The sequence below is a fragment of the Trachypithecus francoisi genome, unplaced genomic scaffold (assembly GCF_009764315.1).
Source record: "Trachypithecus francoisi isolate TF-2019V2 unplaced genomic scaffold, Tfra_2.0 Lachesis_group18, whole genome shotgun sequence".
Taxonomy (NCBI): domain Eukaryota; kingdom Metazoa; phylum Chordata; class Mammalia; order Primates; family Cercopithecidae; genus Trachypithecus; species Trachypithecus francoisi.
This window is the reverse complement of record NW_022681463.1, coordinates 14,220,716-14,240,291: the sequence shown is the minus strand read 5'-3', so window position 1 is coordinate 14,240,291 and position 19,576 is coordinate 14,220,716. Positions and strand designations below refer to the sequence as shown.

Sequence of the window (19,576 nt, the reverse complement as noted above, 5' to 3'; positions counted from 1 at the left end):
ATGCTCTCCATACCATATCACAACGGTTTTTCCTGCCTCTGAAGTGAAAGGCAGGTACTATGAGGGCTCACCTGATTTTTGGTTCTGATGAAGGTTTCGTGTGTGTGTGTGTGTGTGTGTGTGTGTGTGTGTGTGTGTAGTTAAATCGGTGTCCTTGAAGGGGGGGATGATGGGTGGAGTCTTCTATTCTGCCATCCCGCTCCATGTCCACCTCACCTGAGGCCTTTTATCTCTCTCTGGGGACCTGCCTAATGCAAAATGCTGGTAACAGGTATTCATCTGGGAAAAGGGGTTGCAGTGATCTTCCCTTTTGCATAAGAATTTTGGAGGGGTCCTGAGAGATTTTAATGAGTTGAAGAATAATCCCAAATGTTCTCCAGGAAAGTTTATGTTGTTTTGTTTAGGCTGGTGGTTTACCTTAACCCAAGAAGAGTTGTTGTGATCCAAAATGAAGCAAGTGAAAGGGGGGAATGAAACAGGAATTCAGGACAAAAAAATGAGAAATCTTTCCAATGATTGTTGTTTTGTTTATCATGAGTGCCAGGGATATCAGACACTCTTATTCAGAAGTGAGTTTTAAAGATCCAAAGCATTTCCACTGTTTTCTGTTTAAAGAGCAGCATCAAGAATCACACATGTTCCAACATGCAGTTTAGAGAGGCTAGAGGCACAGATACGGTCAGACGCCGCTGCCCCTTACAGCTCTCTAAGGTCTAGTGGAGGATTCAGACACATGACCTAGCCTGGAGGATTGAGCTTCCGGATTGTCTGTAAGCTAGGCAATCCGCTATTTAGTCTTTAGTACTGGTATAGAGGTCTCAGTAAATGTGTACCTTGTTTGCCTACTTTATATATTTTTATTTTGTGCAATACCAAATATTGTGGAAGGATTTCAGGTAGGAATTTTGAGTGTTGTTTTTGTATCATTTTATAATGATGACAGTCTCTGAGCTTTGCAGGCAGTATGTCTATACCTTGTTGATTCATGTGCCTGACTATGGGTCACCACACACTATACACTCTTGAGTTTGCTCTGGAGAAATCTCAATAAGCCACCTGCAACATAACCTGCTTTGTGGCTGGGTTCCTTAAAATCCAATATATTCTGAAGGATGTGATCAATAAGCAGATGGCTCAAGCCCATACACATGCCAAGAAATGAGGCATCTAATTAACAGTTAGACAAGGGTGTGAGGCAATTGCAGAGGGGAGTGGAGGCCCTGCCTGGGCTGGGAGACCTCGGGATGGGAGAATCAGGGCTAGTTGTGTGACATGTCGACACATAGTGGCTGTTGGAAGTGTGAACACAGCCGGGACCTTCAGGCTGAGCTCATTAGGACTTTGCAAAATTCCCAATTATCTCTTGACCTGTCCCTAAGCAAGGCCCCTTTCCATTGCCCTGGAAAAAAAAGAGTGGGTGGGTCAAAAAGAACCCCTGATTTGACATGCTACATGGGTTTGGTTCTGAAGCTAGGCTAGTAGAACACAGAAATGAGGCATTCTTCTGCAACCAGTGATGACTATAGGAAGGATAAGTAGCAGGAGCATCCGGTGTCACAGAGGCAAGGGCGGGCTTTTCAAGATGGCCCTATGGTGCCCCAAACAAAGGCCAGAAAGAGACGATTTGTGAGAAGAGACCAACACGCCCCTTGCAAAGAATTCATAAGCAATGTTTCAGTTAAACTACAAATCTCACGGATGGTGTCAAAAGAGTGAGGACTTCTTTCTGTACACGTCTCTTGCTCAAACAGGAACAGAAAGAGGCTTTCTCTCTGTGTCTTGGAGAACCCACCACTAAGTACTCCCTGGTGTCAGAAAAGGGAATTGGGCTCAGTGTGACAGCTTTCCCTGCTATATGTGAAATACATGATCAACCTGTTGTCAGCCTGATGCTCCCTAGCTGACTGTTTTGTTGTTGCGCTTCCAGTGTTACCGTGGGTTGGTCCCTACGTCATGTTTCTAATATAAAATATGCATACTGTGAAACAATGCTTCGAGTCTGATCTGTCCTAAGATGAATGTGCTAATGCTCCCAAGACCCATAAGAGGAGGTCAAGAAGATACCCTGTGGTAGGCGATGCATCTTCAAGTTCATTGACACAGCCTCGTGAATTCGGATTAGCACTTGACCACAAATACACATGTTAAAGCAAAGTCACATTAAACATCTCTCTCCCTCAATCTCCTTTCCCAGCTTCCTTGCAGAGAAGAAATGCAAGAAGGTGAGTGATTAAAATCAGAATTATTTGCTTTTTATTCTGAGGACAAAAGACAAGTGGTTAGATTCCATGGGCAGACAGTGACCTAAGGTTATAGTAACACAACTATGACTAAGAAAATGATAGCCATTGTGATAGTTAGTTTTATATGTCCACTTGGCTAGGCTATGGTGCCTAGCTATGGTTTTATCAAATGCTAGCTGGATGTTGCTGTAAAGGTGATTAACACTTAAATCTGTAAGCTTTGAGTAAAGTTGATTACCATCTATAATGTGAGTGGACCTCATCCAGTCAGTTGAAGGACTTACGAGAATGATTGAGGTTTCTGGAAGAAGACATTCTGCCTCAAGACTTTTAACATAGAGACTCTCAGCCTGCAGATTTTGGCCTCAAGGCTGCAACCTTATCTTGTGCCTGAAATTCCAGTTGGCTGCCTTGCCCTACAGATTTTGGACTTGTCATCATTCCTCATAATGACATGAGTCAATTCCTTAACATAAATCTCTCCAATATATCCACTGGCCCTGTTTTTCTGGATAACCCCGATTAACACAATCATTCCGTCTGTTACAGATGATCTGTCCTCCCTGACCACACTTGTTGGCCAACACTAGCCTCATTACCTGCAAGCATGAGATAGCATGATCTATTGCCCAGAATGGAGGATAGAATAGAGGTGACTTTTTTCCTCCCATCTCCCTGTTCCCCTGTCCTCTATCCTTATCTTAATCTTTACAACTTACTATTATGCTCCAAGAGTGTTACCTACTTTTATTATTTTCTGTCTTCAAAGTTAAAGTTAAAGAGTGCCTGAAAGTATGCAGGTAATTCAAACCAAAAAGCAACCTTTCCTTGTGTAATTTATGTGCTCAACTCTTTTCCTTGGTATAATTTATGTGCTCAACACTTTTCCTTGGAATCTTGGCTAAAGAAGAGTTTTCTGGGTACTGGGCATGGTGGCTCATGCCTGTAATCCCAGTGCTTTGGGAGGCCAAGGCAGGCGGATCACGAGGTCAGGAGATGGAGACCATCCTGGCTAACACGGTGAAACCCTGTCTGTACTAAAAATACAAAAATTAGCCAGGCGTGGTGGTGGTCACCTGTAGTCCCAGCTACTTGGGAGGCTGAGACAGGAGAATGGCAGGAACCCGGGAGGTGGAGCTTGCAGTGAGCCGAGATCACGCCACTGCACTTCAGCCTGGGCGACAGAGTGAGACTCCATCTCAAAAAAAAAAAAAAGAACACTTTTTTGGAAACCATTTTTCCTGGCAGTCCTTGGTCAAGTTGCTAATTTAATATTTTAGATGGTTTTGACGTGGTTTAGAATGCGAAAGTATCATCTTTTAATATATATTTGTTTGCAGAGAACCCATGGGCCTTAGTTCATTTCTGCACCCACAGATGGGTTTAATCTCATTTAAATGCTAAACATCTCAGTGGCTGGTCAGGCATTAGGAACACTGCTAGGAAGGATGCAACAAAACAAGGGTTTCCACTTAGTGTTATTTGGGGGTCACTATCCACATCGTACAGGAAATGGAGTGACAAATACCAATTTGAGAAAGGAACACAATGAAACTACATAATTCCTCTTGTAGGTTAGTTGATTCTGTAACCAAGCCTTAAAAATTGACATTGAATCACTGCCCGTAAAGGGAGAATGAGAAATAACTTCAAATCTGCCTCTAAATAAATCATCCATGGCTTAATTCAAGGGATGGGATAACAGCTCTCTAGCATTCGAATGTAATTTAGGTATTTACCAGGCATACTGTGGGGAATTTTTAAGTTGAATGGGTAACACACACCACTGGGGCAAAATAATAAAATACTGTTGCTGGTTTCAATGACAGCAAGGGTCTTTTCCACCAAGAGACTACAGTACAAAATTTAAATCAGGTAACCGGTCCAATGTAGAAAGCAGGAGGTCAGGGAAGCATAATTTAAGGGTGGCATTGAAATGGTTTTGCTGCTTCAATTTGGTCACTAGCTTTTGGGATCAGATTATAGTGTCAATGAACAGAGTCAAACTCTGTAAAATATTTGAAGAGATTTATTCTGAGCCAAATACAAGTGACTGTGGCTCATGACACAGCCCTCAGGAGGTCCTGAGAACATGTGCCCAAGGTGGTTGGGGCACAGCTTGGTTTTATACACTTTAGGGAGACACAAGACATCAATCAAATACATTTAAGATATACATTGGTTTGATTCAGAAAGGTGGTACAACCCAAAGTGGCAGGGAGGGTGGGGGGGCAGCTTCCAAGTTATAGGTAGATTTAAACGTTTTCTGATTGGGAATTGGTTGAAAGACTTATTATCAATGGAAAGAAATGTCTGAATTATGATAAAATGTTGCTGAGACCAAAGTTTTATCATGCAGATGAAGCCTCCAGGTAGCAGGCTCCAGAGAGAATAGATTGTAAATGTTTCTCATCAGACTTAAGGTTGTGTTGATGTTAAATGCTGGTCAGCTCTTCCTGAATTCCAAAAGGGAGGTGGTATCATGAGGTATGTCTAACCCCTCTAAGAGCTCCCTCTTAGAGACAAACAGACAAAACACACAACAAAAACCACACTTCTAAACCATCCTCCCATCTCTCCACAGCTTGACTTCTTTTCATAATCCAGATTTGGCTTAGGGATCCAAGAGTCTTAAAAATATTTCTCATGCATTTCTTCTGAAATTTGCCAAGGGTGATTTGACTCCTCCCTTTGGGTTTTGTGTTTGGAGTGCGTAACTGAGATTTCAAATTTGACATTGTTGATTCTGTCCCCCACCTCCAATCAGCCTTGCCCACCTCAACAAATGTCCACTTTATTCTTTCAGTGGGGGTCACTCTGGACTTTGTTCTTTCTCTCATGTGGTCAGTCAACAACTCTGTCGGCCCTGCCTTTGAAATAAATTCATCTAGGATCCTGCCCCTCTTCACCACTGCCAACACCACGCTGGCTAAAGTCACTGTTATTTCTTGTAGGTTAGGACAACACCTTCTCTCTGGTGTTGCCTCTACTGTCTAGTCTCCACATATAGCCAGAATACTCTTAAAACATACATCAGAGACCGTCATTTCTTAACTTGCCATTCTCTAATGACTTCCCACAATTCTTAGAGTAACATCTCAAAATGTGACCATGCCCTATCTATTAGTTTTCTTCTTATTATTATTTATTAAACTTTAAGTTCTGGGATATATGTGCAGAAGATGCAGGTTTGTTACATAAGTACACATATGCCATGGTGGTTTGCTGCACCCATCAACCTGTTGTCTAGGATTTAAGTGCTACATACATTAGGTATTTGTCCTAATGCTCTCCTGCCCCTTGTCCCCCATCCCCTGACAGGCCCCAGTGTGTGATGTTCCCCTCCCTGTGTCCATGTGTTCCCATTGTTCAACTCCCACTTATAAGTGAAAACATGTGGTGTTTGGTTTTCTGTTCCTGTGTTAGTTTGCTGAGAATAATGGTTTCCAGATTCATCCGTGTCCCTGCAAAGGACATGAATTATTTTTAATGGCTGCATAGTATTCCATGGTGTATATGTGCCACATTTTCTTTATCCAGTCTATCATCAAGGGGCATTTGGGTTCGTTCCAAGCCTTTGCTATTGTGAATAGCGCTGCAATAAATATACATGTGCATGTATCTTTATAGTAGAATGAATTATAATCCTTTGGGTGTGTATACCCAGTAATGGGATTGCTGGGTCAAATGGTATTTCTGGTTCTAGATCCTTGAGGAATTGCCAAATTGTCTTCCACAATGGCTGAACTAATTTACACTCCCACAAACAGTGTAAAAGCGTTCCTATTTCTCCACATCCTCTCCAGCATCTGTTGTTTCCTGACTTTTTAATGTTTGCCATTCTAACTGGCATGAGATGGTATGTCATTGTGGTTTTGATTTGCATTTCTCTAATGACCAGTGATGAGCTTTTTTTTCATATGTTTGTTGGCTGCATAAATGTCTTCTTTTGAGAAGTGTCTGTTCATATCCTTCACCCACTTTTTGATGGGGTTGTTTTTTTCTTGTAAATTTGTTTAAGTTCCTTGTAGATTCTGGATATTAGCCCTTTGTTAGATGGATAGGTTGCAAAAATTTTCTCCCATTCTGTAGGTTGCCTGTTCACTCTGATGATAGTTTCTTTTACAATGCAGAAGCTCCTTAGTTTAATTAGATCCCATTTGTCAATTTTGGCTTTTGTTGCCATTGCTTTTGATGTTTTAGTCATTAAGTCTCTGCCAGTGCCTATGTCCTGAGGGGTATTGCCTAGGTTTTCTTCTAGGGTTTTTATGGTTTTAGGTTTAACATTTAAGTCTTTAATCCATCTTGAGTTAATTTTTGTGTAAGGTGTAAGGGGTCCAGTTTCAGTTTTCTGCATATGGTTAGCCAGTGTTCCTAGCACTATTTATTAAATAGGGAATCCTTTCCCCATTGCTTATTTTTGTCAGGTTTGTCGAAGATCAGATGGTTGTAGATGTGTGGTGTTATTTCTGTGGCCTCTGTTCTGTTCCATTGGTCTATATATCTGTTTTTGTACCAGTACCATGCTGTTTTCGTTACTGCAGCCTTGTAGTATAATTTGAAGCCAGGTAGTGTGATGCCTCCAGCTTTGTTCTTTTTGCTTAGGATTGTCATGGCTATACAGGCTCTTTTTTGGTTCCGTATAAAATCTAAAGTAGTTTTTTCTAGTTCTGTGAAGAAAATAAGTGGTAGTTTGATGGGAATAGCACTGAATCTATAAATTACTTTGGGCAGTATGGCCATTTTCATGATATTGATTCTTACTATCCATGAGGATGGAATGTTTTTCCATTTGTTTGTGTCCTCTCTTATTTTCTTGAGCAGTGGTTTGTAGTTCATCTTGAAGAGGTCCTTCACATCTCTTGTAAGTTGTATTCCTAGGTATTTTATTTTCTTTGTAGCAATTGTGAATGGGAGTTCATTCTTGATTTGGCTCTCTGTTCGTCTATTACTGGTATTTAGGAATGCTTGTGGGTTTTGCACAATGATTTTGTATCCTGAGACTTTACTGAAGGTTCTTATCAGCTTAAAGAGATTTTGGGCAGAGATCATGGGGTTTTCTAAATATATAACCATGTCATCTGGAAACAGACAATTTGACGTCCTCTCTTGAAGACCCTTTATTTCTTTCTCTTGCCTAATTGCCCTAGCCAGAACTTCCAATACTACATTGAATGGGAATGGTGAGAGGGGGCATCCTTATCTTGTCCCAGGTTTCAAGGGGAATGCTTCCAGTGTTGGCCCATTCAGTGTTATATTGGCTGTGGGTTTGTCAAATAGCTCTTATTATTTTGACATATGTTCCAACAATCCCTAGTTTATTGAGTGTTTTTAGCATGAAGGGATGTTGAATTTTATTGAATGCCTTTTCTGCATCTATTGAGATAATCATGTGGCTTTTGTCATTGGTTCAGTTTATGTGATGGATTATGTTTATTGATTTGCATATGCATATGTTTGAACCAGCCTTGCATCCCAGGGATGAAGCCGACTTGATTGTGGTGGATAAGCCTTTTGATATGCTCTTGGATTTGGTTTGTCAGTATTTTATTGAGGATTTTCACGTCGATGTTCATTAGGGATATTGACTTGAAATTTTCTTTTTTTGCTGTGTCTCTGCTAGGCTTTGGTATCAGGATGATGCTGGTCTTATAAAATTCAGGAGGATTCCCTCTTTTTCTATTGTTTGGAATAGTTTCAGGAGAAATGGTACCAACTCCTCTTTGTACCTCTGGTAGAATTTGGCTGTGAATCCATCTGGTCCTGGGCTTTTTTTGTATTAATTACTGCCTCAATTTCAGAACTTGTTATTGCTCTATTCGGTTTGTTATGATTTCCGTTCTTTCACATTTGCTGAGGAGTGTTTTACTTCCAATTATGTGGTCAATTTTAGAATAACTGCTATGTGGTGCTGAGAAGAATATATATTCCGTTGATTTGGGGTGGAGAGTTCCGGAGATGTCTATTAGATCTGCTTGGTTTAAGTCCTGAACATCCTTGTTAATTTTCTGTCTCATTGTTCTGTCTAATATTGACAGTGGGGTGTTAAAGTCTCCTACTATTATTGTGTTGGAGTCTATGTCTCTTTGTAGGTCTCTAAGAACTTGCTTTATGAATCTGGGTGCTCCTGTATTGGGTGCATATATATTTAGGATAGTTAGCTCTTCTTGTTGCCTTGATCCCTTTGCCATTATGTAATGCCCTTCTTTGTCTTTTTTCATCTTTGTTGGTTTAAAGTCTGTTTTATCAGAGACTAGGATTGCAACACCTACTTTTTTTTTAAGCTTTCCATTTGCTTGGTAACTATTCCTTGATCTCTTTATTTTGAGCATATGTGTGTCTTTGCATGTGAGATGGGTCTCCTGAATACAGCACACCAATGGGTCTTGGCTCTATGCAATTTGCCAGTCTGTGTCTTTTAACTGAGGCATTTAGTCCATTTATATAAAGGTTAATATTGTTATGTGTGAATTTGATCCTGTCATCATGATGCTAGCTGTTTATTTTGCACATTGATTGATGCAGTTTCTTCATAGTGTCAATGGTCTTTACATTTTGGTTTGTTTTTGCAGTGGCTGGTACCAGTTTTTTCTTTCTATAATTAGTGCTTCCTTCAGGAACTCTAGTAAGGCAGGCCTGTTGGTGACAAAATCTCTCAGCATTTGCTTGTCTACAAAGGATTTTTTTTTCTCCTTCACTTATGAAGCTTAGTTTGGCTGGATATAAAATTATGGGTCAAAAATTATTTTCTTTAAGAATGTTGAATATTGGCCCCCACTCTCTTCTGGCTTGTAGGGTTTCTGCAGAGAGATCCACTGTTAGTCTGATGGGCTTCCCTTTGTAGGTAACCTGACCTTTCTCTCTGGCTGCGCTTAACACTATTTCCTTCTTTTTAACCTTGGAAAATCTGATGATTATGTGTCTTGGGGTTGCTCTTCTCGAGGAGGATCTTTGTGGTGGTCTCTGTATTTCCTGAATTTGAATGTTGACCTGTCTTGTTACGTTGTGGAAGTTCTCTTGGAAAGTATCCTGAAGTATGTTTTCCAGCTTGGTTCCATTCTCCCCATCACTTTCAGGTACACTAATCAATCATAGGTCTTTTCACATAGTCCCATATTTCTTGGAGGCTTTGTTTGTTCTTTTTTATTCTTTTTTCTCTATTCTTGTGTTCACGCTTTACTTCATTAAGTTGATCTTCAGTCTCTGATATCCTTTCTTCTGCTTGATTGATTCAGCTATTGATACTTGTGTATGCCTCAAGAAGTTCTCATGCTGTGTTTTTCAGCTCCAGCAGGTCATTTATGTTCTTCTCTAAACTGCTTATTCTAGTTAGCAATTCCTCTAACCTTTCATCAAGGTTCTTAGCTTCCTTGCATTGGGTTAGAACATGCTCCTTTAGCTCAGAGGAGTTTGTTATTACCACTGTCTGAAGCCTACTTCTGTCAATTTGTCAAACTCATTCTCTGTCCAGTTTTGTACCCTTGCTGGAAAGGAGTTACAATCATTTGGAGGAGAAGAGTTTTTTGGAATTTTCAAAATTTTTGCACTGTTTTTTCCTCATCTTTGTGGATTTATCTACCTTTGATCTTTGATACTAATGCCCTTTGGATGGGGTTTTTCTGTGTGTGTCCTTTTTGTTGATGTTGATGTTACTGCTTTCTGTTTGTTAGTTTTCATTCTAACAGTCAGGCCCCTCTTCTGCAGGTCTGCTGGAGTTTGCTGGAGGTCCACTCAGACCCTGTTTGCCTGGGTATCACCAGTGGAGGCTGCAGAAGAGCAAAGATTGCTGCCTGCTCCTTCCTCTGGTAGCTTCATCCCAGAGCGGCACCTGCCAGATGCCAGCTGGAGCTCTTCTGTATGAGATGTCTGTCGACCCCTGCTGGAAGGTATCCCCCTGTCAGGAGGCACGAGGGTCAGGGACCCCCTTATCCCTTAGCAGAGCTTGAACGCTGTGCTGGGAGATCCGCTGCTCTCTTCAGAGCTAGCAGGCAGAACGTTTAAGTCACTGCTGCCCTTTTCCCAGGTGCTCTGTCCCAGGGAGATGGGAGTTTTATCTATCAGCCCCTGACTGAGGCTGCTGCTTTTCTTTCAGAGATGGCCTGCCCAGAGAGGAGGAATCTAGAGAGGCAGTCTGGCCCCAGGTACTTTGCCATGCTGTGGTGAGTTCTGCAGTCAGAGTTTACACTATAAGGGGAAAACCACCTACTCAAGCCTCAGTAATGGTGGACGCCCCTACCCCAACAAGCTCAATCATCCCAGGTTGACTTCAGACTGCTGTGCTGGCAGTGAGAGTTTCAAGCCAGTGGATCCTAGCTTGCCCGACTCTGTGCTAATGGGACCCGCTGGGTGAGACCACTTGGCTTCCTGGCTTCAGCCCCCTTTCCAGGGGAGTGAACAGTTCTGTCTCAATGGGGTTCCAGGCACTGCTGGTGTATTAAAAAAACTCCTGCACCTGTTTATCTGCCCAGAGAGCTGCCCAGTTTTGTGCTTGAAACCCAGGGCCCTGGTAGTGTAGGCACACGAGGGAATCTCCTAGTCTGTGGGTGGAAAAACCATGGAAAAAGCATAGTGTCTGGGCTGGATAGCACAGTCCCTCACAGTAGAGTCCCTCACGGCTTCCCTTGGCTAGGAGAGGGAGGTCCATGACCCTTTGTACTTCCTGGGTGAGGTGATACCCCAGTCTGCTTCTGCTCCCCCTCCATGGGCTGCACCCACTGTCTAACCAGTCCCCATGAGATAAACCAGATACGTCAGCTGGAAATGCAGAAATCACCCACCTTCTGCATTGGTCTCGCTGGGAGCTGCAGACTGAAGCTGTTCCTATTCAGCCATGTGCCAACTCTCTTGTATTAGTTTTCTATTGCTGCCATAACTGATTGTCTCCATCTTAGCAGCTGAAAACGACACCCATTTATTAACTCACAGTTCTGCAGGTCAGAGTCCTATAGGCTTAGCTGTTTTATCTGCCCTGAGTCTCATCAGATTGACAGCAAGGGGCTAACAAGGCTGTATTCCCTTCCGAAAATTTTGGAGATGGATGTGTGTCTTTGTTCATTGAGGTTATTCGCTGAATTCAGTTCCCATGGTTGTAGCAATGAGATCTCCATTCCCTTTCTGGCAGTCAGCCCAGGGCAGCCTTTGCTCCTAGATGCTGCTTGCATCCCTCAATCTTTGCAGGTGGCCCCTCCACCCACAGCAGGTAGGGTCCAGGTCCATCTTTTGCTTTAGATCTTTCGTTCTTACTCTTCTTACTCCAGCTACATTTCTCCCACTCGAGCCAGAGACATCTCTCTAATTTTAGTGGGTTCCACTCTCTGGTTTAAGGTCTGCTATCTTAATTACATCTGCCAAATTTCATCACAGCAGTACCCAGGTTAATATTGGATTGAATTACTGGGAGATAGGAATAGTGAGGTATTACCACAGCTAGGAAGTATTGAATGATATGATTCCTGTGACATCTCTGACTTCATGTCATCCCTCTTTCCCTTTTAGTATTTGGACTCCAAGTCAGTATGGCCTCCTTGTTATTTTCTCCAACTGACCAAACCTACGTCCACTTGAAGGCCTTGACACCTCACGTTTCCTCTGCCAGAACACCCTTGCCCGAGGCCTTTCCATGGCCCACTCTCTCACTAAGTTGGCTAAATCCTCTGGGAAGCAGACTCTAAGGCAGTGTTAGGAAAGCTGGAGATTTATCAGGGGTAAGGCCTGTGAAAGATAAAGGAGAGAAGGGACAGGAGTGAGCAGGGTGGGCCTTCAGACCACAGTGCAGGTCTGACATCCTTGCAGGGAGAAGAGGGGATAGGAGGACTGGATGAAGAGCCTCAGATTTCCATGCGTACTGCATTGAGAAAGTGTCAGCCAGCCCAGCAGGGAGCTTTTGCCACAGAGATTGCCTGTGGAAGAGTCTCACGCTGCCTGGAAAATGGCAAGCCCTTTTATTATTGTGCTCCATCACTGGCTGAGGATTATCCAGGAAGCATGTGGCCTCCACTCAAAAGCTGAGGGAGAAACAACCAAATGTCCATCAGCTGATGAGTGGATGGACAAAACGTAGTGTGCACATTCAGTGGAATATTACCCAGCCATGAAAAGGGGTAAAGTATGGACACACGCTACCACATGGATGAACATTGAGAACACTGTGCTCCGTGAAATAAAACAGTCACAAAAGGACAAATATTGTAAGCTTCTACTTATGGTAAATATTTAGAACAGGTAAATCCATAGAGACAGAATGTAGATTAGAAGGTCCGAGGCTTGCAGAAGGAAGGAATTGGGAGTTATCATTTAATTTAATTTAATTTAATTTAATCCCCATGGCTGCCATGCTCACTGCCTCAGGTCTGTGCCAAAATAGCAACTGAGCAGTGAGTCCTTTAATAGTAAATTATATCCAAGAGGAAGGCCTGTCCTTCTGAGTCAAGTTAATTTTTCTCCATTGCACTTAAAATCTTCTGACTTATATATTTACCTGTTTATTTTCTGCTTCCCCAATAGACCATGAGCACCATGAGATTAGAGCATCCATCTGTAGACTCACAGAGCAAGAAGTGTGACTGCCCCAATCTTGAATGAATGAGTAAGTACCTGCTGATTCATTCATCGGACAATAGCCGATCTCAGGCAATTACAGCATGTCTTGTGTTATTTAGACTTTCCATTGATAAATTACTATAGGCAGAGTTCAGACAGCTCTTCCAAATTAGAGAATAACCTGTCTTTTGGAAAGCTACTTTGTTTTTCCCTCTGTGAATTGAATTCTCAGAGGATCATCACAGGAAAGGAGATCTCTCTGGTGTAACTTTTGTACTGAATCTGCACTGGACGTTGCTGAGCTCTGTCCCAATGGAAGAAGAATGTTCCAGGAATCAGGAAGTGTGCAGCATGTTCAGGCTGGGTGTGACTTCTGTTCAGGAATGTAGGGGGTGCACTAAGAAGATAGTGTGTCAGAAACGAGAGTTGGCACAGATGAAAGCTCTGTTGGAAAGGGATGGAAGAGAGGGAGCATCTGTGTTTGAAGCCAAGGAGGAAGGAGGGCACATAGAATGGTTCACGTTGGAGAGAAGGAGAGAGACTGAAAGCACTTTTCTGCCTATAGAATTGTTTTTTTAATAGGAAGCCATGACCTTGAGCATGGTTGGAGAGAAGTCTGGGGATTATTGAGGTGCTTAGATGATATGGAAAAGATATTGCGAGACCTGGAACCAGCTAGGTCAGAGATAGGGAGTGAATAGGTGTCAATGGTGATGGACCATAATTCTGTCCAGGAAAAATTAATTGTCACTATTTATGATAAGTTCTCATTCCAGACCATTGTGGTCAGTAGATAAAGGGAGAATGTGTGTCTTTCTAGGGAACTTTTGTTTCTTTTTGCCTTAGTTAGTTCTCTTCTTCCAACACCTCTATTCTTCTTCTTCATCCCATCCCCGCAATAAAATCTAAGCAGTTTGATGCCCATATCTCAAAATGCAACCCTAAAGTCAAAGAGAGAAGGGGTGTTCCATAGGGGGATAGCTGTAAAGAGAAGGTGAGTCTGGAGGGGCCATCCCTCTCCCATCAACTACAAAACTCCACCTAGTAAACTCCCAACTTGTAAATTCCATTCAGCTTGCAAGATACAGGAGTAGTACCCCCAAGCAATTATAATGTAAAAGATTAACAAGTGATCCAGATAACTGAGAGTCAAACAAAAAAGGTAAGTTAAATAAAAGTTATAATGCCTGTGGGAGAAAGCTAGCAAAGAAAGGGTCCTCTGGAATTAGGTCCAGAAAATGGTCAGGGTGTTTCTGTGGGTACTGGTTCAAGAAAAGATGAACAGAGGGCAGTGTTGTTTGGAAGAGCAAGTCATTGGTGCAAGATGAATGAGCCCAGTGTGGTGGGGTCCTGCAACCCCTTTCATCTCAGTAAGTCCCTGTCACATCTCCATCCTCCTTCCATGTCCTGTGCTGCTATAGAAGTTCAACTTCGAGGTTGGAGAACTAGAACCACAGTTCTCTTGGAGAACTGGGGTATTGTAAACATTCACCCTGCATCTGTCTCTCTCTCCTCAATCCCATTTTGCACATTGCTCCCGGTGTGCTCCTCCTAAAGCCTGTGTCTTGCATTATTACTATAATCTTCCTCCCTCCCCACCTCTACAGACTCCCCTTTTCTACTGAGCACCGTCCACACGAAGTGTAGGGCATTCAAGGTTCTTCGTGCCCTTGACCAAGTCTCCAGTCTTGCCTTTGCACACCTCTTCAGAAGATTTGGAATTCATTGAATAGAGTCAACTGATGCTCTCCTTGATAATTTTCCTTTTATTATTCCAGGCGTCATTCTGTCTGCTGCTTCCCCATCTATGACAATTTAAATCCAATTATTCTTTCTTTAATGCTTAATTCAAATGGCACTACCACCCAAAAAGCCTCCTCCGATCACCACTCCACCTTTCTATGGCAGATTTAACAATTACCTTACATCATGGGGACCCGTAATAGTGGGTGAGAAGAGACCATATGAATGGTGTTTTCATCTTCACCTCAACTTCAACCAGGGCTGCCTGGCTTTTGGCTGGTTAAAATTTTGGGATCTATTGAAGGACTTTGAGAAATAGTTCCTCTGCTTACCGATATATTGAAAACCACTCATGTATAGAATGCCACTTCCTACAAAGAAAGAGGCAAACACAAAATACATCATTCCACTGGCTTAAAGCTGCTTTCCTGTAAGGCTTTATAATGCTGGTTTTTCTTCTACGTGCCCTTGTCTCATCAGCTTGGCCAAGGCACAGCCAGCTGATGGATGCTGGTCTGGAAGCACCATTAAGAATAGAGTGAATAGCATCAGCCCTTCCATTTCTGTCCATCCTTGTTCCCTTTGAATCCCCTTGAATTGTCATAAGGACCACACGTGTGTGGCTCGCTTTTTCAGGGGCTCTGAGTCAAGTATTCCACCCCATACTCTTTCTGGTGCCTTTGGAACCGACAGCGTCCTCTAATTAAAGGCAGTGGGTGGTGTGATGACAGGATTAGTATCAGTGTCTGGCTTCCCTAAGGACCAGGGAACACTGTGGCCCAAGTTTTCCCATCTGTGTAACAGGATTGTTCCTATGTTTGTGTATCTAGGGGTAAAATCTAAAAGGGGGTGACGCTTACTTTCTCTGGCTTGCATCTGCTCCGTTTCGGGAAAATCGTGGCGAGGAGTCCCACAGGAAGTGTGTGACTGTTTTGCTTCATTGAAAATATAGGGTGCTATGGCTTTAAATACATTGGTATTCTACCCCTGGCTTCACTGCAGAATGAACAACAATGATGTTCTGCTGAACATCAATTCCAGACGTTTTAGGAAGGGCTCAGCAGTTTCGTGAGAATGAAGCTGTATTACTCAAGTGTAATGAGCCAAAAACATCTTGTTTTTATGCAGCACTAGTACAGACCCATGCCCTGGACCTGTAAATGCCTATTCCGTTCATTGTAGGCTTGGAAGGCACAGGGTATTCACTCAGCCTTATCAGCACAAATGTAAAAGGAACATTCTGGCTCAGAGAACTGAGTTGACATGAATATCAGGGACACAGCTTTTGCCAACTAATTTTGGACTGAATGTTCAGTCCAGGGTTTGCAATGTGCTGCTACCGAGTGCCTGCCCCGCCAAGAACAGGGTTTAAAAATGGTCAACTCAGCATAAATTATTTTACAAATCCAATATTTATTTTATCTTGTATGTACAAAAAGTAAACTCCAAGTGAACATCAAATCTAATCCTTTTGGCCACATGGACTGGTTGTTCTTTATCTCATAGTTACAATGAATCATATTAACTGTGGCCTGCCACCACCATGACACATCTGTGACACAGAAGGAATGTGCCATTTGCCTATCTATCTATCTGAGGAATGTTAAATAGAGAAAAATAGATCATAAAGCAACCTGGAGGTCAGAGGGTTCTGAGATAATCCCTTTGCTAAAAAACATCTGAACAGCAAATGTCCAATCTGTAATAAAATAGTTAGTTAAAGGTCTGAGTCCACTTCTACTTGGCCAACCCAGCACAAGAAATCTAACAGCACTTTGTAATCATTTGGCTTTTCTAATTTTCCTGGAGGACATGGGCCACTGACATATAAGAAAAAAAAAAAAAAAGTGATTAAGTTGTGTGATCCCTAACCTGTGAGTTCAGAGGAAGATTTTTCAGGGCACCATTATTTCCATAGGAGATTCTGGTAACAGAGATGTCATTTCAAATGTAACATAGCAATGGTGTGTTACGAGCAACCCATAATGAAATGACTCAGCTGATTCATGGCAAAACAGACATAGCTTGCGTAAGAAATGAAACCAACAATAACATCACACATGCAAATATTTTTTAAAAATAAATTGAGCTATACAGTTTTATTCTTTTTGCTAAACTCAGTTATTAAAAGGCTTCTTAAGAAACTTAACATCTTTGCACTCAGGTGATCTATCTACAGGTTTGTTATAAACCAGTAAGCATCCTGAGTCCATTTCTTTGCCTGGTGCTTGCACACGCAATTTTCTTGGAAGGAGGCAACAGTTTCATTAGCATAACTGAGGAGCGAAATCAACTTGTTCTGGTCACCAAATGTCTTGTGTATATTTTAAAACATAACGCGAGGAAAAGAAGAAGCTGTAGTTTGTAAAACCACTATCATTTTAGCATAAGTTTAGTGCTGACCTTTTCAGATCAATCATAAATATAAATTCTCTCAAGAGAAATATTTCTAGCGGAAATGGGAAAGATGTGAACTAAAGCTATAACCCCTGTACCCTAAATATCAGCCACTTTGGGCTTAGCACTCTTTTGGGGGGTGGTGATAATACTGCATTAGAGCACATATGAATATATACCTTAGTTTACACAGACAGAATATATAACAGTTTTGAGTGATATACATTTGCTTGCGGCATCGTTTCTAATATCAGTACAGTCATTATACAAAATTTTTTTTTGAGCAATGATAGTGACCTATCATACATGCAGCTTATGCCTTTCTGTGGCAGGATGAACATCAATTTGTAAAAATCTTGTGACAAGTTGGAATTCAGCTATAGATCAATTACAGATTGCTCACTGGACAATCAAGGAAATTATTAGAAAACAGTTTTCACCACTAGAAATTCATCCACATTGACATCCACCTAAATATCCAGAAGGTCATCCCCACTTTCGTCGCTCTCCACGGTCAGCTGCCGGGTCCACCACTTCTTAACTTCAGAGCCGCAGGAAGCCGCGTCAGTCATGGGGTTCATTTTGCACACGACAGATTTCATGGTTGTCCTCCCTCCAAACCGTAAGTTGACTGAGGACACTGAATGGCTTATTGGTTTTGGTGCTGTGGAATTAATGAGTCCTATGAGCCACTTGGTAGTGCTCCACCCTATTGTACTCGTTCCTAAAAACCCATGATATTCCCATCAGTGATACTTTTGGCTAACATGTTCTATCCACAGACGCTAAGTAAACATCCTTTTCAGGACTTGATTATTTATGTTCACGATAGATTTTTTTTTTTTTAATTATTATGCTCATGGACAACTAATGATGCCACTTGGGGGGAAAAAGTGCCGTTCACCCCTTTCATTTTGAAATAATTACAAAAACTAGAAAATGGCTAAAAATTCCAATTTGGGAACTATTAAGTGTCATAGAAACCTGTGCATTCGTTAGCATATGCAATAAAGAAAAAAACAAAAAGCAAGGAGAGTGTGACCCACAGTAAAGGCGAGGAGGGATGCGGTGAGGGCATGGGAGGGAAGGTGTGGTTCTGGGGCCTCGCAGTCATGGTCCTGGGACCCGCCTAGGTAACCTGTGGATATGTAGCTATGGGCAACTTCATCTCTCTGAATCCAAGTTTCCTTCATTGTAAGATGAAGACAATGAAAATGTCCTAATTACACTATTGTCAGGATTAAAACAAGTTACGTGAGATGACTTAAGAAAGTGCATAGCGTGACACCTGGTGACATTGTTGCTGCCCCCTCAAAATACTATTTTTCTTCCCCTCTGCCTCCCCAAACTCAGCCTGACCCCAAGAGCATGTTTGTTTCACGATCACTGTTTTTGGTGGGGACCACCTAGGCACGGACCAGTGGAAGTTTTTTTTTTTTTTTTTGAGACAGGTTCTCTCTCTCTCTCACCCAGACTGGAGTGCAATGGCACAATCTTGGTTCACCGCAACCTCCGCCTCCCAGGCTCAAGCGGTTCTCCTGCCTCAGCCTCCCAAGTAGCTGGGATTACAGGTATGCACCACTACTGGTCAGCTAATTTTTGTATTTTTAGTAGAGACAGGGTTTCACCCATTGGCCAGGCTGGTCTTGAACTCCTGACCTCAAATGATCCACCTGCCTCGGCCTCCCAAAGTGCTGGGATCACAGAGGTGAACCACTGCGCCCGGCCCAATGGAAGTACTTTTGACAGCATAGTTTCTTTTGTCCATTTAAATGAATACCAAGGACTGTGCATTCTCCCCAGGTCACCTCTCCTATCTGTCCCTGCAGCATCTGGCCCCCAGCTCTGTCCATGCCCTTGTTGCCTCATGCTCACACAGTGGTAACTTCCTCCAGCTTGTAACCTGCCTCCAGGTTCTGCTGTGGACAATTCGTCCTTTGGTGCCAAGTCAACTTCCTAAAGCATAGATTCCAAAAATCACATACTGCTCAGAGATCTTTGCTAGCTCCTAATTGCCTCCAGGATAAAATTGAACCTGGTCAGCTTGTAATTGAAGGCTTTTTGTGACCTGGTACCACCATCTGCTTTGCCTTGATGCTGTCATTCTCTGCTGTGTTTGAATCAGGAGGAACCTACGTCTTCTCCGATCTCTGAAAAATAAATTCCTGAATATGAAAGGGGATACTTCCTTGGTGGTAGTCCCAGTGAAGATCCACGGAACATCGTTAGCCTCAAAATGTAAGCTGTGCTGTCATCCGCTTTGTGGAACACATATGCTACACATCTAACTTCAATGGGGCTGATGTTGGGGCACAGTTAAAGATCATTATAAAGCTCCTGCTTTAGCACGAAGTTAGTTATCTATAGAGAAAAACATGTACAAGGACACTGGGCTATGGCGAGCACTGCTCTCCCTCCATTCCTGAGTGCTTTTAATGGGGTTATCCTGGCTGTCCAAAACCCTATACAGAAGAAGCTCACAGAAGAAAATTCTCTTACTGAATCAGTAAAATATGGAAAATAATGGGTTTATTAAAGGAAATGATTGAATGAGAGAACACAGTAATGCACTTAGAAGAGTGACTGGCATACAGTGAGTACCACAGGTTTTTTGTTGTTTTGTTACTGTACGGAGGTAAAGCAGCTTGCCTAAA

General features: G+C 42.3%; 1 protein-coding gene across 2 annotated transcripts in view; it reads right to left on the bottom strand.

Annotated features, from left to right (window-relative positions):
• Positions 1-15,916: 15,916 nt before the first annotated feature.
• NALCN (sodium leak channel, non-selective) overlaps positions 15,917-19,576 on the bottom strand; it is a 354,929-nt gene continuing 351,269 nt past the window's right edge. For both annotated transcript variants that reach the window (XM_033177337.1, XM_033177338.1), the window contains one exon: positions 15,917-17,586. In XM_033177337.1, coding sequence (XP_033033228.1) covers positions 17,393-17,586 — 194 coding nt within the window. In that variant the 3' untranslated portion in view covers positions 15,917-17,392. The remainder of the gene's footprint in view (positions 17,587-19,576) is intronic.